The sequence below is a fragment of the Arvicola amphibius genome, chromosome 15, assembly GCF_903992535.2.
Source record: "Arvicola amphibius chromosome 15, mArvAmp1.2, whole genome shotgun sequence".
Classification (NCBI taxonomy): domain Eukaryota; kingdom Metazoa; phylum Chordata; class Mammalia; order Rodentia; family Cricetidae; genus Arvicola; species Arvicola amphibius.
In genome coordinates this window covers 52,861,108-52,885,229 of record NC_052061.1, presented here as the reverse complement: position 1 = coordinate 52,885,229, position 24,122 = coordinate 52,861,108, and the positions used below count along the sequence as shown (strand labels likewise).

The following is a 24,122-nucleotide window of genomic DNA, read 5'->3' as shown; positions in this document are numbered from 1 at the left end:
AGAGGATTGGCAGCACTGATAGCAGGGCTGGTGTTCAACTGCCAATGGTGCCCGCAAAGAACCTTTCCCAGGACTGACCACAATCTGAAACCATTCTATCAATCCTTAGGCTTAATCATTACCCCCACTTACAGATAGTAAAACTAAGATTGAGCAGCCTGCCCGGGCTTGTACTGCAAAGCCACGGGGGAGGGAAATAAGGACTGTGTGCTTAAAGTCAGACCATGTGGCTCCAGGCACCGCAGTATGAAATGCCCCTGGTGTATGATGCAACACAAGAGAAGCCCGACTATCAGCTTACAAGAATGAGCACAGCCGGAGAGTGGCTCTCTGCTCTTCCTGCCTGACTAGGTAGCCCTGGAGAGCGCTTCTCTATCATTTTCTGAGGAGGCTAGGGACCAGCTTACACCAACCAGCGTGTGTCCACTCACAAAGGCCCCACTTGTTTCTCAGAGGCCTGTGCCTTCCCCGTCACCCAGCAGGAAGCATAGCCTCTTCCGATCTGACTCTGCCCTTTTACACTCCCTGCCACCCCTGCCTCTGCCCACACTTGACCTGCTGCGCCCTACCCAGAATGCAGAAAATATTTAAATGTTAAGAACTATCACTTTGATTTAATTAGTCAGCCATTTGGTTTCCTATGGGTGGCTAAGTTAAATGCTCTCTTCCGAGCCGCACTAAAATGAGTCCATTAGGAAGAAATTAATCAAGACAGCTGGTTAGTGAATTCCATTTATAGAAAGTATTTCAAGTTCACAGTATCAAACTTTTTAATCATCCCTTCCCCACGCTAAGTCATACAAAAGCTGCAATCACAAAAGAAGCTTCCATCCAAAGCTATATATAGATATGCCTGATGCTCTTCCTACTGGAATTAAGCAGAAAGAGAAAGACCGAGAAAAACAAATTAAGGTCGATAGTTTGAAGACAGCCACTCCAAATCCATCTTACATCCCCCTCTCAGAAAAGCAGTTTTAACACCTTGTACTGAACGTTCAAACTTTTTCCAGCAACCATAATTGTTTCTACTGAGATTAAACCATATTCGGGCTAAGGAGATGGGTTCAGCAATTCAAAGCACTGGCTGCTCTAGGGGAGAGTTTGGTAGCCAGCACCCTCAGGGACCCCTGATGTCACCCACTCTCCGGACCCTCAGAGGGGTCTGTTTCTCAAGTGCAGACCTCGTCACCTAAACCCCGCCCCCATTTTCAGTTATCACTCGAGAACCAACAAAATAAAGGCTGCATCAGACAGCACAGCTCATCAACCAGTTTCCAGACTTCTGCAGTTCACAGGCCCAGAAGCCTTTAAGGAAGGGAAAGGCAGCCAGATCCACTTGAGAAGGGACCTTGTTACAATACCACGGAGTTTTGATGTAAGCCCTCCACCTATCCTTTGTCAGAGGGACCTATGGCTTTTACTGGGACAGCTGTACCTTGGTGGGGGAGGGGAGAGATAATCAGACTTTGTGGGGCCTATTGAACACTAATTAAACAGACACTGGCACAAGGAGAAACCAGAAAGCATCATAGCCTACTTAGAGACTTGTGGAGGTCAGGCGATCAAAGAGCTTTGACAGAAGTCTAAGGTCACAGTGGGTCCAAGGGGTCTCAGACTCATCCTGTGGCTTTTTTTCGCTGGTTCTATAATATAAAATTGGAATAGCTATACTTAGAAGCTGACAGATTTCCCACACTGGTTCCCTGGCCTATAGAAAGGTCATAAAGAAGCCACTGGAGTTGCCTCTACCAGAGAAAACAGTAAGCCAAAACAGTATCACCTCCCTGAAGGAACTGCAGAAATTAATGCCAACCTCAAAGACTTGGATGACACAGGGGTAGAGGTCCCTGCCACATCTCCCTAAACTCTCCTATCTGGCCTATGCAGAAGACAGAGGATCGTGGGGAATGGCAGCTAACTGCCAAAAACTTAACCAAGCAGTGAATCCAGCTGCAGCAACCAAACCAGATGTGGTGTCCCTGCTTGAACAGATCTGGAAACTGGCATACATCTTTGATCCAGCAAATGCTTTTTTTTTTCTTGATAGCCCCTAATTGGGACCACGGAAAGCAATTTGCCTTCAGCTGTCAATCCCAGTAGTACACCTTTACAGTTTTGCCTCAAGGGCATATTAACTCCTCAGTCCTGTGTCTTAATTTTATTTTTTATTTTATGTGTATGAGTGTTTGCCTGTATGTATGTATGTATGTATGTATGTATGTATGTATTACGTATGTACACAAGAGACCAACAGAGGACACTGCACCCCTGGAACTGGAGTTACAGATAATTGTTGCTATCTGGGCTCTCTAGGAGAGAAGCCAGTGCTCGTAGCCACTCAACCATCTATCTAATTTCAGTTTGAAGAGATCTTGATCTTCTCACACTTTCACAAAAAAAAATCATACTGGTCTACTATATTGATGACATTTTGCTGACTAGACCAGGTGAGCAGGAGGTGGCAACCACTTCGGTAACACAAGCGTGCATCGGAGGAGAGGGAATAAATCTAACCAAAATCAGGGAGTTTCTACCTTAGTGAAATTTCTCAGAGTCCAGGCATGTAGGGCATGCAGGGATATTCCTAATATGAATGACAAGTATCTGAACTTTCCCAGCACCAAAAAAGTAGGGAAAGCTTAGTGACCTATTTAGATTCTGAAAGCAGCAAATCCCTCACTTGGGTGTGTTACTCTGGCCCATATACCAAGTGACTCAGAAAACTTCTGGCTTTGAGGAGGGCCCAGAGCATCAATAAGTCCAAGCTGCTGTTCAAGCTGCTCCACCGTTTAGGTCATATGATCTAGTAGATCCAATGGTATTTGAGGTGGCAGAGGCAGACAGTGGTCCTTAACGTGGCTGTGGCAGATAGGGATGCTGTCTGGAGTCTCTAGCCAGCGCCTCTAGGTAATGACAGTGGAAACCCTTGGGCTTTTATACCAAGGTTCTATCACAATCTGCTGCTAAGCATTCTCCCTTCAAGAGGCGGCTCTTGGCCTGTTATTAGTCCTTAATGGAAACTGGATGTTTGACAATGAGCCACCAAATGACTGTGCAGCCTGAACTGCCCGTCATGAGTTACATGTGATTTGATCCACCAAATCATGAAGATGGACCTGCGGGGCAGCAATTCATCAAATGAACCGGTATGTGTGTGTGACCATGCCCCAAAAGGTGTAGAGGGCAAAAGGAAAGAAAAGCTGCCCCTACGCCTATGGTTCCTACTCCTGCTACAATGTTCCAAGCATGCAACTGTAGCCTTGTAGAGTATGGCATGACATTGATTGATTGGTGGAGGAGGAGAAAATGAGGGTCTAGTTCCTGACAGTTCTGTACACTAAGCAGACACAATAAAGATGTGGACAGCTGCCAAGAACTATGACCCTTTCCTGGGACAACCCTGAAGGACACTGATGAAGAGGACCTCACAGTGGGCAGAATGCCAGGCAGTGCATATGATCACACATGTTGCAAGATATATAATTAAATGCTGATTCATGGGCTATGTCCAACTGCCCAGCAGAATGCTTAGTGACTTGGAAGGAGCATGACTGGGGAGAAAAGACATTTGGGGAAGAGGTATATGGACAGAAGTATCCAAATAAGCAAAGGGCATGAAGATATGGAACGCTAATTGAAAGGTGATGTGGGCAGAGCTCAATAAGAAGCAGACAGGATCAACTATCCTGCAGGCAGTCAACCTGTTTCCACAGTCATTCCTGTCTTTCATTGCTTAATGGACCCATGAACAAAGCAGCCATCATGGTGGAGATAGAGGTTACCCATGGACTCAACATCATGGACTCACCAAAGCTGACCTGTCTAGGGTTGCTGCTAAGTGCCAGGTCTGCTAGCAGCAGAGACAGAAACAAAGCCCCCAATAGGGCACCATTCTGGAGGGTGCCCAGCTAGCAACTTGGTGGCAGGCTGACTAAATTGGACCACTTCCATTACCAAAAAGATTAGTACATTATCCCTACTGGAGTAGATACTTATTCTGGTTATGGATCTGCCATTCCTGGATGCCAAAACCGCCAGCCATGAATTTACAGAATACCTTATCTACTGTCATGGGATTCCACACAGTATTCTTCCAACCAAGAAACCCACTTCCTAACCAAAGAGGTGTAGCAGTGTCCCATGTTAATGAAATTTACTGGTCTTACTATATCCTTCGCTATCCTGAAGCAGATGACTTGATGGAATAATAGAAGGGCTCTATAAAGTCACAGTTTTAGCATCAATTAGGTGCCAACAGCCTGGAGGGCTGGGACAGAGTCTTCTAAAGAGGGTTGTGTGCTTAGAATTAGCGGCCAATATATGGTACTGTTTCTCACCTATAAAAGCAAAGATTTAGAAGTTGCTTCTCCCTTGGGAATAGTCTATCCATTAGCATTCTACTTAGAAATTTATTTCAGGAATCATGATAGGAAACTAAAAACAACAATTACACTTACTAAAACTTCAAACCTTTTCTAACACTAACGAATGCATGGCTTTATCATCATCTGATTTGTACAAGATTACAAAGCAAAAATGTAATTTACTGGGGGCTGGAGAGATGGCTCAGTGATTAAGAGCATTGCCTGCTCTTCCAAAGGTCATGAGTTCAATCCCCAGCAACCACATGGTGGCTCACAACCATCTGTAATGAGGTCTGTTGCCCTCTTCTGGTCTGCAGACACAGACAGAATATTGTATACATAATAAATAAATAAATATTTTTTTAAAAAATGTAATTTACTAATCACATGATTTAGATATGCAAAGCCTTTAACAGTCATATCTAGTGTGTCTTGTTCCTGGTTCTTTGTCATCATGCAGTTAAGTGTACATGGTTTCCAATTGATGACGAATGACAAACTGTCCCAAAGATCTAAGCACCAACTACCTCAACCTAGTGGACTTGGACTATCCTCTATCTACCCAGCTACTGCAGAGCACACACTATGGGTGGCAGAAAGAGAGAATAAGGAAAACAAAGGCACATAAAAGAATGCCAGAACAGTCATTATAGCAATGAATTTCCAGTACTAGGGTTGGGAAAACGCCTTGAATTCTTCAGGTCCCCAAAGTCGCTTTCAGCTTCAGAACTGAACCAACATTAACCACAGCTTCAGGACCCCTCACAGTGCTCAAAGGAAATCACCGAGCGTGAACCCTGCTAAATGAGAACCCCTAATGGGAGAAACAGCACCCAAAAAAATCATCATCAAACTGCAAACAGGTCTAAAAGATTTTGTTTGTTTGTCTGTTTGTTTGTTTTGACACAATATGTTACTGGCCTGTGGTAGCTACAAAAAGACAAACCCTACCATAGCAAATACTGGAAACTCAGGGTTCCTCGAATTTCTCAGTACTTGTACCTGATATGTTTGTTTTTCTTGAGATTTCAAGAAACTATGTAGGGTTTCTCTCCAATTCAGAGCAGGCATGATACCAACTACCAGAAACACGAGCTTGAGAGAACATCAGCAGCTGTGCCCGCCAGCTCAGTCCAGCAACAACACAGAGAGTGGGGAAGACCACCAGTCACGGTGAGCTGAGCATCCCAACAATCTTGTGGGTCTCAAGCCTCCTAAAGTGGCCTGGCTGGTTAAAAGCACTGTGTGAACATTAGAGAGCAATGAGGACACAGGGCTACCTGCAGCCACCTCAGCACAGCTGCGGTGATACAGCTGCGTCTGTGGCTGCTGGGCCCTTGTGCAATTTCACTTTGAGCCAAACATAGCAGGAGCTGTGGGCAAGAAGCTCTGTAAGCCCAGCCACTCTTATCTTCTCAGTGCAATAAAAAAAATCTGCTGACTTTCATATACAGAGCCCAGCACCCAGTCACACATTTTTATCATGCTAGGAGCTACACTCCTCCCCATTCCCTCCACGCAGTCAGCAAGCATAAACTGGCATGAACCACTAATGCCTGAAAAACCAAGACGACCTTCAAGCTGGTAGTAAAGAAACACAGACCAAAGGCGGCAGGGGACGCAGTGGGGGACAGTTTCATGAGAGGAAAGCACACAGGGCACAAACAAAAATGCCTGGAACATGCACACCCACCCATAGCAAGACAGTGGCTCAAGGAGGTGCCATCTCTGAGCCAGCACTGGGACCAGAACTAGAAGACCCCACATATCCAACGAGATCAGAAACAAGATCTTCATTGTGAGGGACCTGCCCTGCCAAGGGAGATCTCATGTTTGGCAAAAAAAAAAAAAAAAAAAAAAAAAAAAAAAAAAAAAGCTGGGACGGCAAAGAATACTTTGTTGCATTTTCATTGTAAAAGTTGCCGGGTAAAAATTGTAAAGTGTAAGTGTTAAAACCTCCAGTGACAGGAGGGTCATTCCTGTCTGGCACTGGGCAGTGAGGGTCTTCCTGTCTGTTATGACACAGATCAGAAGGGAGTGGGTGGCCTGTGTGACTTTCCACCTGTGTCTCTAGCACAGAACGGAAAGGCTCCCCCTGCCACTCTCATCCTGGAAAACTGCCTCTAGAGCAGACTGCCCAGCCATGAACTTACTCTGTCTTTGTCGTCAGCAACGTCACAGAGGATGTCATCCAGGTCTAGAATCCCTCCATCTCCATGTTCCAAGCGATGCACCTGTATCCAGTAGTTTGGATCCTGGACAAAAGAAGAAAAATGCCAAATACATTAGCATCACCGAAAGGGAATTCAACAATTTAAACTCTAATAACTTCCTGACCATTAGAGGGAATAGCAATAAAATTACAACCAATTAAAACTTCAGGCAGGGCTCAACGCATGGTAGAGTCAGTCCTCCCCTTCCTCTTCAGGCAGGGCTCAACACAGGGTACAATCAGTCCTCCTCTTCCTCTATGATTAGGTCACTCACATATACTCTTCCTTTTGGCCCCATGTCATTACTGTAACAGAGAAACCTACAGTCTCAGAAACACTGACTTCTCTTAAGTAGATCAGACTTCCCATTGTCTGAGATACAAACTAGGCAAGAACCCCAACAAAGCAATCTATAGAAACACTTGATTAAACAGCACACATTCTACATCCGAAATGTCACATATTTGTTCATCTAAAACTAGCATATTGCATGTGGTGGAGAGTCAATGTGCTCCTCTCAAACAGGCCTGAATAAATGGACAAAGAAGCTGACAAGCCTGCACACAGACCAAGAAGGTTGTGTTGGGAGCCTATGCTTCAAAAGGTCAAGCCCGGCCCGCATGGACATGTGCATAATGAACTATTTAAAGCAACCCATTAAAGATGCAGGGCCTGTAGCTCAAAAGTGGAGATGGAAAGAAAGGAGAAAAAGGATACCACTTAAAACTTTGAAATATTAGCCGGGCGGTAGTGGCACACGTCTTTAATCCCAGCACTTGGGAGGCAGAGGCAGGTGGATCTCTGTCCATTTGAGGCCAGCCTGGTCTACAAAATGAGTTCCTGGACAACCATAAGCTACAAAAAAGGTAATATTCTCTATGATGTATTTACACACACACACACACACACACACACACACACACAGCAGAAGGGCACAGTTGTCCCTGAACTCCACAATAACTCTGATGCAGATGCTCATATAGAATTACAGGAAACTGTGATGCTGTCATGAACTGATTTCCCAAAAACCACAGAACTGCTACCCAAAAGTCATGTTGACACTGTTTTTTCTTTCCCTAAGAAGGGATGTTTGACACCATCCCAACTTGAAATCAAAAGATGAGTGTTAGCTTAAACACAGATTCCACCGGATCTATGAGCCAAGACGGTGCAAGGCAGGGTCAGAGGCGAGCAGTCTCTGGAAGCTGCCCAAACACATCTCTCACACAGGTGTGTCTCAGATCCCATAATACACAGCATACGTCACAGAGACAGGGAATTACTGTCTTTATCACTGTTTAGCCAGTGGGACAAGCAGGTCAGACCTTACTAATCAATACTACAAGAGCAGGACCATGCAAAAACTGCCTCCGCTACTGAGATTTCTATAAAGGGAATGGTGCATCTAGAAGGAAAACACACACAGCACACAAACAGAGATACACAGTACACAGACCAGATAGGTAGACACACATACACAGGCATATGTGCCCGTCTGCTCTACGGAAGTCTCTTTCCCAGCCCACCAATGTAAGCCCCACCCAGTGCTAGCATCTCCATCCAGGACTCCTACCTTCTCCAGGTTCCCCTCTACCTGCCATGTCTCCTTGGACCTCACTCTGTCCAAGAGATCTACCTGACCATCATGTGCCAGGACAGACAAGAAGTCTCTGTCAAGCCTACCACCAATAATCCTACGCCCACACACAGGAGTAGTCAAGATGTTACATTTGAGGTTTTAAAAGCAGTTTCAGAATGATCTGCTTTTACAAGTGCTAAACACATAGTTCTCATACTCTAACTGATCAATCAATTCTGCAATCGTTGTAACCACAAATGTTTTTTTTTTTTTCAAAGAATTACTGAGAAGAGGGGATGGCTCAGTCAGTGGCATGCTCTTAAGAACTTAAGTTTGATGGCCAGAACCGGGTAAAAAGCACACGTGTTTCAATCAAAGTGCAGAGTTGTGGAGCCCCAGTCACAACAGATGAATCTACAAAACATTTGCAGACCTAAGGCAAGGGGAACACTGCCAAAGAGGGAGTGGAAAGATTGTAAGAGTCAGAGGATCGGGGAGTTTGCTGTGAGACTATTATCTCCCAGCAGTGTTAAAAGCTATGCCCATAAAGGCTCACCTACGTGACTGCCCAAACAGGAGCCGAGCAAGGAGGACTCCAGTGGTTATTGCCAGAGTTGGACAAGGACATGGGGCCCCAGCCCTAAACAAAAAAACTATAGTCAACCAAGGACAGTTGGGAGTGAGAGAGATGTTTTTCCTCACAGTTGAGCACATCGATTATTAGCCACTGCCAAATGATCAGCACTGAAGGCATACATACCAGTAATATGTTTCCTGAACAGGTTATATTCAGGAACACACATGTACACATGCAGTAACAAATATGTGTGTGTGCAATAACAATTAATGAAAAAGGTCATGAATTTGGAGGAGAGAAGGGAAGGGTATATAAGAGGCTTTAGAGAGGAACAAAGGGAAAAGAGAAATGTTATAATTATATATGTGCTCTAAAAAAATGTTTTAAAAGTAATCATAAAAAGGGGGAAGGGAAACTGATGTTATCCATCCCAAAATTCAAGAATACCCTCTACAAATGTTTTATATATAAGAAATACCTTTAAGAAATCATACAGTTGTCAAAATAGTACACATGCATATTAACCCGGTAAATACAACAATGTTATACATACACAGCGTCTTTTAAAACCATCATGTGTGGTGGTACATGTGTGTAATCCCAGCACTGGCATCAGGAAGACTAGAGATTCCTGGGGCTCCGAAGCCAGCCAGCCAGTCTAGCCTAGATAGTGAACTGTGAGTCAATGAGCAACCCTGGCTCAAAGCGTATGGATAGCATTTCTAAGAACAACATGTGGGGTTCCTCCAGCCTCCAAATACTTATATGGTACATGAGCAGGCATGGGAACATGCACACGCCTCAAGTACACACATAAATATTTTTTAAATAATCAATATGCTTTTTGCTTCAGACTCCTCTCCCACAATCCCAAAGCACTCAGGCATTCTCCCACCACACTCCAAAAACTGCTCATTTAAGTCAGCAGCAGCTTCTGCATGGCTACATGCAACTGGTCCTTCCTCAGACCTTGGTCTGCAAGCAAAATCTGACCCTGCACATCACTGTCTCTTCTCTGAAATATCCCATAAAAGTTTTGCGTCCTCCAACAACTGAGCAAGGCTTTCTGAACTTGAGACTTGTAGGCTACACATCAGGAGGGGCCCTGATTCAGTCAGACACGCCACATGGTTATGACGGGTATCTGACTGTTGTGAGCACCTAACAGCCAGGATGAATGAAAACTAGCAAGAATAAAGCCCTGGTTCCATCCCCAGCATCACATAAAAGCAGGTGTGGTGGCGCATGCCTATAATCCCAGGACTCCTGAGGTGGAGGTAGAAAGACGAGGAAAAGGAGAGCATGTATGTGGTGGCATGCTTGTCTAGAAGTGCAGCTGGGGTGCGCAGATATGAGACTCATTGGTCAGCGGGTATAACTAAATGGAGGAGATCAGTGTTCATTGGAAAAAAAGAAGAGGAGAGTGGATTGATACAAGACACCCAAAGTCAACCTCTGCCTCCACAGGCACAGGCATATATCTGTATGTATCCTCACATACACAGGAGCATACACCCCAGGAACAAGCAAACACAACAACTGTATATGTGTGTGCATGTTTGCGTGTTATAGGATAAACTTGTAGCTTGTCTCCTTCCACCATGTGGGCTCCAGGGACCAAACTTAGTCAGGACTTATCACCAGTCCAACATGCACAAATCTTTAAAAAAAAAAAAATTAAAAAAGAAAAACAAAAGCATCAGCAAGCAGCAGATGACAGTATTCCAGTAGCTTCCCTCAAGAAACCCTCTATTGTGGAAGGCCTTGCCTTGTCTACTTGTAAAACTTAAAAGATAAGAAAAAAAATATTCAGAAATGTAACCTTCACTGTACCTTTCTCTAGAAAGTATTAGAAGATGTGTTCCAGCAAAAGAAGGAATAAGCTATAAACAAGAATGGCATGACTTATGAAGCAGACCGTGTGAGGAAAGAGAACTCCCTGAACTACAGAGATCACTGGGACACTCACCCCAAATAGAGACAAGAACCCAGAAAGCTGCTGGAAACAGACATGCTCCCACTTAGAAAGAAGCCACCAGGGTCTCCGAGTGAAATGTCTTGGGATGCCGTGGAAAGAACATTCAAAGCACCCAAACCAACCGAGACCACCTTCTAGCAGATAGGGTTGGGGTGGGGTTAGGAGTCAGAGACAGAAGGCATCAGGGGCAGCTCAAGAATGGAAAGAGGGCTGTGCAGATCAGCTACAAGCTCTTCCACAAGGATGAGTAACTTACTTAACCAAGCCCCAACTAAATCTGGTGGAAAGCAGTCTGTTAGTAAGTACATGTGTATGAGAGGGAAATACATACACACCAAGACTGGCTCTCTGAGATGGAGGAAGAGGGAAACATACACTGGGCAAGGGACAGGGTCAACCAACAAAATAGTGAGAATATATTTTTAAAAAAAGAGTCAAGAAGAATACAGGCAATTTACACAGGAATATGCTGGTAGACTCCAAATGAATGGACTTTAAGTCAGAGAGGGCAGGATCCACTCACTGCCATTCTTGGAGTACCGTATGTATGCGTGTATATTAAGAAACAAAAAAACTGAGAATTTCTCTTCAGTGATAACAGGCAATCACTTAATACTAAGCATACATTTAACCAATTAGCCATATGGTAATTACATCCCTAAGATAATGAAGTCACTGTTGCTAATGACAGAACAAGGAGAAAACAATTCACTTTTGAAAGCTGGTAGAACCAACCAAAGGAAATAGTCTTCATTCTTGGCAGTGCTGTAACTATGTATCTAAGTGTGCCACTAGACAGTGCTATAACAATGTATCTATATAAGCCACGAGGCAGTGCTGTAACTATGTATCTAAGTGTGCCACTAGACAGTGCTATAACAATATATCTATATAAGCCACGAGGCAGTGCTGTAACTATGTATCTAAGTGTGCCACCAGACAGAGCTATAATGATGCATCTATGTAAGCCACTAGGCAGTGGCGTAATTATGTGTCTATGGGAGCCACAACAGACAGTTAAACATAGGGTCTGTTTGGGGGGGGGGGTTATTTAATGAAACATTAGCATTTCAAGACAGGATGTGGCTTTGCCTGATTTAACCACTTTTGCACTTCAGAATGCTTGCCCTTACCATAAACTTAAAGAACTAGTTTATCTGTTTGCTGTGGTAACTCAGGTAAAGAGTAAACACACTTTTGTTGCCTTCTCAGCAGGGGTGGAGGACATGGATGGTCAGATGTCATGTCTGACATCCAACAATGAAAAGATCTGCATTCTTGTTGGGGAGTGACTAATACCGAATGCATGCGCTCCTCACGCCCTCTACTGAACCCCAAGCCACACCCATGCTAAAGCCTCAGCACGGGCCCAGCACACAGGAGAACCACAAATCTCTTGCCCCACAGGAGAGTGGATGCAGTCATGTCTCTAGCTAATCAAAAAGGAAAGAGGCAACGGGGCAGGAAGGTAAATTCCAAGTTCACATAAATAACTTTGCATGTCTTGTTCCTTTAGAACCAGGCAGTCTCTCACAGGGCACAGGAATGAAGCTGTCATTGGCATCTTCTCTTGCCATTTTTATGAAGACAGGTATGATAGTCTCATTCCACACCAAAGAGGAGCCAGGACCATTGACACAATTTTTGTCTCCATTCTGGCAGAACAGGAACCTTCCTGAGTCAACCCAATCAGATCATAACCTTCCCAAAGGAAGGCCAGGGGAGAGAGAACCCAGTAAGCAACTAGACAAGTATAAACTGTAAGATGCTTCTAAGAAACATGACTAAAGTGATTTTTCAAAAATATCAAGAGTCCATGACTAGGGGAGAGGTGGCTCAGTTAAGAGTACAAACAGCTCTTCCAGGGAACCCAGCTTTGGTTACCACCACCCAAAGGCGCTCACAACTGTCTCTAACTCCAGTTAAAGGGGATCTGACTCCCTTTTCTGACCCTGAGGGCACTAAGCATAATGCACAGTCAAGCAGGCAAAACACACACACACATATATATATATATATATATACACACATAAAACTGAATAAAATCTAGAAGCAAAGTATACCCTCAGCCAACCTGAGTACAGCACAGGACACTAAAGAAAAAAAACCTATGAAAAGGATAAAGAAATTTGTCACATTAAATAATGAGTCATGATGGGAGCGATGCACAGCAGCTAAGTAAAAGTGCACTCTTGTTTGAAGGCAATGCCTGCCGAAGTGTGTATGGGTGGGAGTGGCGTACTACAAAGGCACCTAATGGCAGCATTGTCGTAACATGTCCTTATGTGCTTGTGAGGGTACGAAGACGGTGAATGCCATTAGGTGTACACAGCTAATAAGCTAAGCAATGGGTGAATTGGTGGTTCAAATTATTTTCAATAAAGAACTGTTAAACGTCTGTCATTTTAAAATAACGGGGGGGAGCTTTTTGAGATCAAAAGGGGCTACAGAAACATGAGGGTGTCCAAATGTGGTTCTAGGCTGCATCTTTATTAGAATTTTCACAAAGAAAAGAAAATCAGGCTAGGAATGAGGCTCAATGATGGAGCTCAGATCTAACTACACAAGGCCCCAATGTCCATCCAAAATTACCACACAATTTTTAAAAGGGTTGTAGCACTGGGGAATAAACCTTTCTGCATGCTATGTGAGCAGTCTAACTGGCTTACCTATGTCCCCTGCTTAATATTGAGACATTATCTCACTCGGCTTCAAAAGATGACCTTAAATTTGATCTTCAGTCCAAACAGGCCTGCCTTGAACAGAAAGCTGGGATTATAGGCCTGCACCATTATAGCTAATACATGCAATAAAGTTTAAAGCTATCTTGAGGACTACTAAAAACCATTGCCATACATTATGTATCAAGTAATTGTTAGAAGTTGTTAATTTTTCAAATTGTAATAATGGTTTTGTTAATATTGAAGGAAATAGCCTTCTGAGAAAATGTTATGAAATATTTATCAATGAAGTATCATGACACTAGCTATCATTTTTAAATAGCTAGCTCAAGCTGAAGGAGGGCTCAGGTAGCCTTGCAAGCCGGAGAACCTGAGTCCAACCCTCCGAACAATGTAAATCTACCAGGTGCAGGGTGTACTTATAATCCCAGGGCTAAGAAGCAGGAAGGAGAGAACCCCTGGTGCTAGCTGGCCAGATGGCCAAGCCTAATCGGGGAGCTCCAGGCCAGTGAGAGACCCTATCAACAGAAGCGGACAATGCCATGGTATACCACCAGAGTCATCTATCTTACACACACACACAAACACACACACACACACACCACAAACACCCATGCATATGCATACACATACACACACCCACATACTTGAAACTCGCTTGTTCTCAATACAGATGTAAACAAACAAGCATACACAAGTAAATACCTATTATGCAACATGCATCTAGGAAAATACAAATTGCCCCAAGTCTTTAAACCAAGAAAGTAAACTGAGAATTGGTTATAAAACAAGGAAGAGCTGAGTTTCCCAAGAAGAGACTTCTGAGAAAGCCACTGTCTTCCATGCTGACATAGGAAAATAGGTGGTAGCATAGCCCTTTCCTGTATGCAGCAGCTGGCCAGCGGAGCGTGGAGGTGCTGGAGCACCCAGGAGAAGAGACTTCTCTGCAGAGACTGAGCCCAGGGTGGGAGCTGGGATCCGTCCTGTGGAGTATCATCATGTGACTTCCATCTCGAGCAAACCTCCCATGGCTCAGCCTGGCCAGCTGTGGCAGCTACAGCTAACCCACAACTATCCTTGGACTTGTCCAGAACAAGCTGACAGCACAGTAGACAAATGCAGTGGCTGAGTTAATGAGAACACAGGAAGCCGGCCTGAGCAGTGTCCCTTGGTGTAAAACCATCAAGCACATGAGAGGGGCGAGAGAATGGAAATTTTTACTCAGTACAAAGGATGAAATACAGAACATTATACATGCAGGGCAGGTCATCTACCCTTTGGGCTGCACCTCTAGCTCACTAGTGTAACTTGCAGGGAGAGATTTGGTATCAAGTAAATAGATACTTTTAAAGGCTTAATATTGAAAATACCTACAGACGCTTAATATTGAAAAACATGGGGAGAGAGAATGTGGTTGATCTCCAGCTAAACACGCAGTTTTCTAAAACAAGCTGAGCACATCCGATCCGTGGAACACTAACAGCAATTCAAGCTTTTTCCCGGGACTGGAGATATGGCTCAGTCGGTAGAAGGCTTGCCTGACACGCATGAAGACAGCATTCCATCCCCAGCAGCACAGGTAGGAATGGACATGCCAATAATTCCAGCACCTGGAAAGTGAAGGCAGGAAGAACAGAAGTTCAAGCTCACCCTCGGCTACATGGTGAGTTCCGGGCCAGCATGGTTGGTCTACATGAGACCCTGTCTTTAAAAAAGAAAAAAAAAAAATCCCCAGAACACTCTTAGTTCAAGAGAAGTTACCCCGAGGAACCCTGTGAGTTGGAGGTTCTCTTCCCCTGCCACTTCCGATTTTCCCTAATGAAGTTGATGTAATCTTTGATCTAACCATTCCAACAACCGGTGAACGCATTTCTCCCTTCCTAGCCGCCCATCAGTCCTGCTCAGTCCTGTAATTACAGCCACCTCATCTCACTTTGCTCCTGCCCCTTCTTGCTACCACAGCAGTCACGGGCAGAGCACACAACACCCTGCCCCCAGCCTGCCTCCTAGAACGGTTCCTCTGTTCCTCACCGCAATGCTGCCACGGCCACACTCTGAACTAGCCTCGTTGTATCCACCTTCCCATGTCTGGTTGGAAAAGCTCCTCTATAGCATGGGCCTCGGCCCTGGGTACTCACGTAGAACTGACTTTTACTGAAGAGCCTGCTTCCTTGGTGTTCCTGTAGCATCCTGCTTTTCTCACTGGTAAACATACCCAAAAAGGGACTTTGTATAAGCTTTTTAAAGTGCAGAACAAAGCACTGTGTTATATTTTTAAAAAAAAATGCTATATACAAAAGAAACAGACAGACTAACTGTGTGAAGAAAAGGCTTCACAAAAGTGCTTCTCGGGAGATTTAGTCAGCAAACAGCCCTGTGCTTTGCTCATGACCCAGAAAAGTACCTGGTCAAGCCTGCTGCTCATCCTTCATCCTCCAGTTCTCCAGCCTGGCTAAGGAATCCCCGTTGATCGCTATGTCTTATAGTTCAGATGACAGCAAAGCTCAGGCTGTTAGAATCCAGACAGACAATGCCCCGTGTGGCGGGGAATCCAGACTGCAGCTTGGACACCTTTGCTCTCTCCTACTTTCATCTAGGAGTCAGGACACCCTGGCATCTTGCCTCCAGTCCCAGTGAATGTGAGAGACAGGACAAGGTCAGTACTGTCACCCAACAGTGAGAGAGACAAAGGAAATACGTGAGGCCCTGGATGTGTAGGGCATCCAAGCCAAGGTATTAATTAACAAGGCAGCCTGCAGGACAGCCTCAAGAGCGCCATCGGCAGCTCTGCCACCATAGCTCCTGAAGACTGGCACCGGGTGGTGCACCCATCTCTCTCAACCCGAGCTCACCGGGTGAAGGACCACCTGTCGTTGAGCGTATCTCTGGGCTACTCTTGCAGGCTTACAAGGTAAGTCCTCCACTCCATTTTGTATGAAAGATGAAGTACTAAGAAACACAACTTGAGTGAGGTGATCACCATCTAGCTGAAGGAAGGGCAGAGGAACACTACAGACTTGGAAACTCGAGTCATTCCCTCCAGGACACACTGCCATCTCTTTCTGAAGATCCAGTAAGCCGGTCAAAGGGGTCAACATGTGAAGGAGAAATTGAATCAAGAGAAAAACCTTAACCAAGAGAAGGGTCTTTTCAACTTATCAGTGCGGGGTAGGGGTGGCAATAAAGACAGTGTCGTGTCTTGGAAAGAGCTTGGTGGGCAAAGCGCTTGCCTCAGAATCACAAGGATCTGAGTTTGGCTTCCAGAGGTCATGGCTTTTGAAAGAGACGAGGCACAGCACCATGTATTTATTAATTCCAGCATTGGGGCTCACTGACCAGCCAGCTTAGCACACTTGGTGATCCCAGGTTCAAGGAGAAACTGGCTCAGAAAAGGATGGACAGAGCCTGAAAAACAACATGTGTGTTTGATCTCTGCATCTCCCCCTGTTCAGTAAAGAACCATCTAAGCCTGTGAGATTGATCTCTGCTGGTTCGTGTTCTCTCTCTCTCTCTCTCTCTCTCTCTCTCTCTCTCTCTCTCTCTCTCTCTCTCTCTCTCTCTCCCCCTCCCTCCCTCCCTCCCTCCCTTCCTCCCCTCTCTTTCCAGATTCAGTAATAAACTGTCTCAGAGAGGCTTAAGCTGCTTAATTTGCAGTCGCCCAGTCTTGGAAGAGGTAAGACTTCTCCAGCAGCTTGGCTTTTCTGGTTTTCCATTTGGATTTATTTACTAAAATACAAATAATATGCCACTATAAAAAAAAAAAGAAAGAAACTGTCTCAGAGCCTGAGAAACAACATGTGAAGCTGATCTGGGGCCAACACACACACACACACCATCACCACCACACACATCAGACAATATCTTTCACTCCCTGCAGTGTAAGGAAAGAATGCTTTGCACTTAGTTGTAGGCTATGATTCCATCAGGATTGGAGCCAAACTGCAGAAAAAAACAATCCATCAACTCAAAATAGAATCAGGGACCTCAAATAACTATTTCTCTCATACACAGCAAAAAAGAATCCGAATAAACACTCTAGGAGATCTTTAAAGACAGTTATCAGCTGACAAAAGAAAATCTACACTCATACATTGACTCCCCAACCAGCAAAGAGGAGTCCCAGCACAGCAGACCAAAGGGAACTCTCTGACCTAGGAAAGAACACCCCCACTGAAATACGACCCAATCACAACAACTCAGAATTCTCTGAGACAAATAAAGCAACCCAGCTCCCTTCTCCCACTTAATCCAAACCCACCTCTTGGCTTATTCCTGTGAAACCAAAAAGAAAACAACAAAACAATCCCTCTCAGATTACGATTACCCCATCACAATTACATGGGGATCCCATACGCCTGGATACCCTAACCAGGACTAAATCAAAAGGAATACTCCCAAACTAAGGGATGAGGGAAAGAGAACATTGGAAGACTCTCAGCACCTACCTCTGCTTTCCACCTTGGAAGCCTGGGCAAGCAGCGAGCCAACTGTAGCTTGTGACGCTTCCACTCAAACTCAGCCCAGCCCACCTTGTGCCGGCTTGGGGTTGGGGCCCCACAGCACCACATTGTCACAATACCAATGTGGCACCAGTCAGGGAGGGCCCCAGACTGTGGTGCTCTGCATGCAACTCAGAACAGTCCAGGGAGAGCGGCAGGCCTGGGCTCCGAGGTCCCTGAGATTGCTGATACCAGAGGTGGGGTTCCCTCTTCTCCCACGGGGCTCCTAGCCTCAGTCAAGGGAGGGATCTATGATGGTATCTTCAAAGGGTTGCCAGGACAGGGCTACTCCTTCCTGTGACTGCACCTTCAGAGCAGAGGGAGTGTGACCTCCATGTCTCTCTCTTTCTCTCTGCCCCGTGTACCAGGGAAATGGACTCTCCTCCTACTCAGCCTCATGAGTGCCTGTCTGCGCCTCCTGGAAAGTCAGGCTCGCTCCTACCCACTGTGGCACTCCTGCCCACACCTGAATTCCTGGCACAGATCTACTCTTCCAGACACGGGTCTTCAGCCCTCTTCGTCTATCCCAATCCATCCACCGGAGTTGGAAGGACGGACGCCTCATGCTGCTGCACAGGCTGCCATCCATTACCCGGACAAATATTTGGGTAACATTCTTCCCTCATTCAGGGGGACTTTGGGCAACAAATAAGTCCTCACCCTCCTGGAGATGGCTCTGCCTTTACTCTCAGCCAAAACAAGGAAATTTTTATTATATTTTATTAATTTTTCATATGTATTTTGCTCATGTTTACAGCCCCAACTTTTCTCCCTGACGTCCCGGAGATCCACCCACACCTTCCTGTCACACCCCCAACATCACGTCCTCTTTTTATTTGTTTTTAATAACTAACCCATCTTACCCAAATTGTACTGCACACAGACTCCTGGGTGTAGGGCCATCTACCAGGGCCTGGTTGACCTACCCAGGAGCCATACCACTGAAGAAAACTGACCCTCCCTCCTCCAGAGGCCATCAGGTGTTGGGGTGCCAGTTAGAGAACCCCTGCCCCTCCTGCTGGAATACTGGCTGGCATGTTTGGATATTGTGCATGCAACCTCGGCTGCTTTGAGTTGATGTGTGCCTGGTCCTGTCATGCCCAGAAGGTTCTGTGTTGACCCAATCCTCATACACTTGTTCTGTGTCCTCTTCTGTGATGGTCCCTGAGACTGGTGGCAAGTGTGACAGAGATGTCCTGTCTGTGGGCTGATTGGCCTATTAACACCTAGTCTGTTATAGGTGAATTACTCTGAAACGGGAATTTTAAAATAAGGGCTAACCCCACATGCCTTTCCTGAGCAGGTTATAGTTATATATTTAAAAATATATTTTAACAAAATTAAAGAAATAGAGTCTGAATTTGAGAAACAACAAGGGGTAAGGAATAGGGGAAGGATAGGAGAGGAAATGGAAGGGTGAATGGATTCTGTAATCATATTTTCATATTAAAAAAATGTTTAAATATTTTTTAAAAGAAACAGCCTCAACATATTTCCAGATAATGATAGCCACAAATACTGGGTAATCACCTAGACCAAGGGCTCTAGAAACAGAACCAGTCTCCCCAAAATGACACTCCCAAGCACACTTAAAGTCCCTTTTAAAACCCTACTTGGAAACAAAGAAACAAATTAGCTGTGTAGGAATGCCAAAGGATGTAATTACACAGCCGGTAATTAGGAAACAGACTTCCTCAATGACAACACTGGAAACTGCGACCTTATCAGATGAGGGAGGGAGAACACTGGAGTAAAACAGGTTTGTGAGGCTTCACCATGGAGGTAAACAGTGGAGAGGTGCCAGCCACACAGGAACAGAGAGGACTGGGTGGAGACTTCAGGGGACAGCACCAGAGCAGGGGCTTTACGGGGAGGGGCGGGGCAGGAGGTGCACTTTCCAGACGTGAGTAAGAACAAGGCCTTCCTGGCACAGCCAGAGAGTGGTGGCAATGCCGAGATGAGCAGGGCAAACTCGGGGCAGCTGCCCTGTCAGTAACCAACATAAGGCAATGAAACTGCTCAGTGCCCTGGCCCTGCCCGAGCCACTCCACCGTAGGCCCCTCAGGTCCACTCTACAGCCTGAACTACAGTCTGAATGAAGCACACTCCCGGACTCTCTAAACAAAGGATAAATGAGGTTCTCATCAATACATACTTTAATCCTGTAAACGACTCATAATACACAACTTAACTGTGTATCAGGGGCTAGAGATGGGGCTGGAGGTTAAGAGCAGTGGATGCTGTTCACGAGGACCTGAGTTCCACTCCCAGCACCCACCTGGCTGCTCACAACCATCTGTACCTCCCACTCCAAGGCACCGACGCCTTCTTCTTGCCTACTCTGCCACCAGGCACACACACGGTACACAGACACACACGGAGGCAGAACACTAAACACATACGATATTAAAATTTAAATAAAGTACTGTTTGGCTTCCCTGCTGCTCTGATTAAACACCGACCAAAAGGAACGTTGGGAGAAAAGGGTTGATTCGGCTTACACGTCCTAACCACAGCCATCATTAAGGGAAGCCATGGCAGGCACCTGGTAGCAGAAGCCACAAAGGACTGCTGCTCACTGGCTTGCTCAATTACCTTCCTCACACAAACTAGGACCGCTTCTCCAGGGCTGGCGGCAGCCACGGGGACCTAGACCCCACATCCATCCTTCATCAGGAAAATGCTCCTACAGACTCTCCGACAGGCCAATCTGATGAAGGCAATTCCTCAACTAAGGGTCCCTCTTCTCCAGCTCATCACACACTTATGCTGTCTGTAACATCCTCTATTGAACATACATGAAAAAGCATGAACACTTGCAACAGCGTGGGTCTGAGCCCCGTGCAACCAGCTACGAGGCAAGTTTTCCCAATCTGAGATTCCAGCTCCACTAGACCCTGGCAGAAGACTCTCCAGGTAAAAACAGCCAAATGCATTGAAGAACCCCTGCACGGCAACTCCTTCTCACCCACCTACGTTGAGAGAGGACTCACTGAGCCTCAGCCACTGCTGGAGATAACAGCATTTTGTGTGCACACACCACTATGAGCATAACATGAGCCAGGCTGAGTGAGTTCCATCCCCGGCATCAACGAAGAATAAAAAGAATCTGTCACCAGTCTGAAAGTGACATCACTCTAGAACACATGGCTACAACCAGTTCCCCTTCTTTCGGAAATGGTGACGAGCTGTGCTGAGCTGGCCCAGGCCAACCCCTGGCGGAAGAGACCATGGCAGAGCCCTTCGTGTGCAAATGCCCAGTATGCAGGACCTGGCCCCTGAGCATCAATGCTACTTTTGTGATAAACAATTGTCATAGGAGGTGCCTGCCTGGGACAGCAACAGCAAGCACAACAAACCCACAACTTACAGTAGAACTGGGGAAGCACACAAGAGACCCCAAGCTACAAGTTTTAAGTTCTAAAACTGGAAAGATTGCATGAATATTTTATTGGAACTCCTCTTAAATGGAGTTAAATCTTTTCTGGTTAAAATCTCCGCCCTTCAATGTGCGTAACAGTTCCTTAAACACTCCCTGAGTGGCCTGTAGTAGCTCTTCCTGTTTATCAAAAGACTAAAATATAACCAGCTGGCCAACAAGACTAGGCAAGGAAACATAACTTGTTTGACGACCGAGGCCACAAATATGTGCCTAGGAGTTCCAGAGAAGCCAGCAGAAGCCACCCATGGAAGAGTGTCCATGTGACAGCGAGCAGACCATCCCTGCCACCTCCAGCGGTCCCTAGCCCATGCCCTCCAACCCCCACCCAAGATCTTTAAAGCCGTCCAAGTAAGACATGAACCCTGAACCCAGGAACATCAAGATTTCAGCTCTTGTGTCCCAGCAGCGAAACATGTATGCACCAGTGACTCAATTAGCATAAAAGTCAGCACACAACATATATGACATAAACATCAGAGTTCATGCACTGATAATCCAGAATGGAGACCCACTCATGGGGTGAGTCTGAGGGACTATGTTGCATATTTGTTTCTATGAGAAGCCTGAGGTTTCTTCCTGTGTGGGCCTGCCCATAGTCACCTGTCGTTCCTGCAAAAACTTGTCTTTCTTTTGTTTGAATACTCAAAAAAAAAAAAAAACAGGGTTGGGGCACAAAGCACCTTAGAAATAAATGCTCCCTCAAGGAAATCAAATCCAAAGTGCTTTACAGACGTTCTTTTTTTAGTGCTGGTTTCTTTTGTTTAAAAATGAAGAAGAGGCAAACAAAAAGGAGCAGGAAAAGGAGGAGGAGGGAAGGAGGAGAAGAAAGCAGAGGAGGAAGAGGAGAAAGGGGAGGAGGAAGAAAAAGGAGGAGAAAGAAGGGGGAGGAGGAGGAGAGGGGGAGAGGAAGGAGGAGCAATAGGAAGGAAGAGAAAAGGAGAAGAGGAGGAGAAAGGGGAAGGAGGAGGAAAAGAGGGGGGAGGAGAAGAAGAGGGGGAGGAGGAGTAATAGGAAGAAGGAGGAGAAGAGGGGGAGGAGGAAGAAAAGAGGAGGAGGAGGAGGAGGAGGAGGAGGAGAAGAGGAGGAGGAGGAGAGGAAGAAGGAGGTGGAGAAGATGGTGAAGGCTCCTTTGGGGGCTGGAAAGATGGCCCAGAGCACTTTCTCCAATATCAAAGAGGACCAGAGTTTGGATCCTAGCACCCACGTAACAAGTCAGGGGTCCCTTTAACCCTGACTTGGGGAGGAGATGCAGGGAGGCATAGATAGTAACAAGTGGTCCTGATGCCTGTGGTTTGCCAGCTCACAAGCAAGCTGAGAAAACAGGAGCTCTGGATGAGGGAGAGTCTCAAAGGGAAAAGGCACAGAGTGATAGAGAACACGGGACGCCTCTTCTGGCCTCTGTGAATACACAGGCATGCACACAAGCATGCACACACATACACTTATCCAGAAATACATGTATAAGCAAGTCAGTCTTTCTTAAAATTCCTTGAAATAATGTCACCTTGTACTGGGTGAGAGTTCTTAAGACAGACATGGTGGTAAACACATGTAATGGGGAGCTGAGGCAGGAGGATCATGGGTTTCAGGTCAGCCTGGAATGAATAAGGAAACTCTGCATATCACAAATTGGGAAGAAGGGAGAGAAGGAAAGAGGGCACAAGGGACGGAAGGAGGGATAAGAAAAAGTGTAAAAATGGGGAAAGGCAAAGAGAAGAAAAAATAATATAAATACATTAAAGCAAGTTGCTTTAGGATATCAAGAAATCCCACTGATATCATGAAAATGGTCCAAAATTATTTAGCAAAGCTAAATCCATTACAATTTCTTGAAAAGTTTATCTTTAAGAACCATCCCTCCCCAAAGCCACATGTTACGATGAAACCACACACTGTTCAGGTAAAGAGAGGATACCAGGTGCAGTCAATGCTGCTTTACACCAGAAAGGAAATCAAGTCTGGGAAAGCCGCTCAGTGGTAAACACTCGCCTACCACTAGGGGATGTAGAGCACATCTACACAGGGTTTGAGGGCAGAGGGACAGATACATCCCCGTAGCTCCTCATTGGCCAGCAAGCCTATCCAACTGCTGAGCTCTGGGGTCAGCAAGATCTCAAAGGACTGTGGAGATATTCTCTCTCTCTCTCTCTCTCTCTCTCTCTCTCTCTCTCTCTCTCTCTCTCTCTCTCTCACACACACACACACACACACACACACACACACACACACACACAGTTTTTTGTCAGCTTGGCAATAAAGGTAAAGTATCTTGAAAATGATGATTCATTTATTCTAAATCAAAATCAAATAATCAAAAGGAAAACTACATTTTGAAAAACTACACAGAGCAGTGTAGCATGGCAAAAAACAATTAACTTGGCTCTAAGCTTTAGGCTTTACAAAGACCTGTGAAGAAACAAAGTCCAGACCTGAAAACAAGGCACTTATGGTAGGGGGGTGAACCCTAATCTTGCTAAACCTAATCTTGCTAACCCTAAAATTGCTGCTTCTTTAGTTACACCCTATTCTTCCACAGAAAGAATCTCACCCCGTGGGAAGACTGGCGTGTGAAGTAAGCCCCGTGAAAGGAAGGCAGGACGAACCAGCTCCTGTAGGAATGTGGCCTCCTGGCAGTGGCTGCCTCTTCCCACCACACAGCACCTGGTGCACGGCTGGAGTGACACACCTGTCCTGGAGGCACTGATGCCGCGCTGATCTCCCCAGTCATGATAAACCAGAGAATAGGGCCACTAAGACAGAACAATTCAGACACACAGAGGGACAGTCCG

General features: G+C 45.6%; 1 protein-coding gene across 15 annotated transcripts in view; it reads right to left on the bottom strand.

Annotated features, from left to right (window-relative positions):
* Pard3 (par-3 family cell polarity regulator) overlaps positions 1-24,122 on the bottom strand; it is a 516,377-nt gene that overhangs the window by 415,406 nt on the left and 76,849 nt on the right. For all 15 annotated transcript variants that reach the window (XM_038312958.2, XM_038312952.2, XM_038312953.2 and 12 more), the window contains exon 2: positions 6,518-6,619. In XM_038312958.2, coding sequence (XP_038168886.1) covers positions 6,518-6,619 — 102 coding nt within the window. The remainder of the gene's footprint in view (positions 1-6,517; positions 6,620-24,122) is intronic.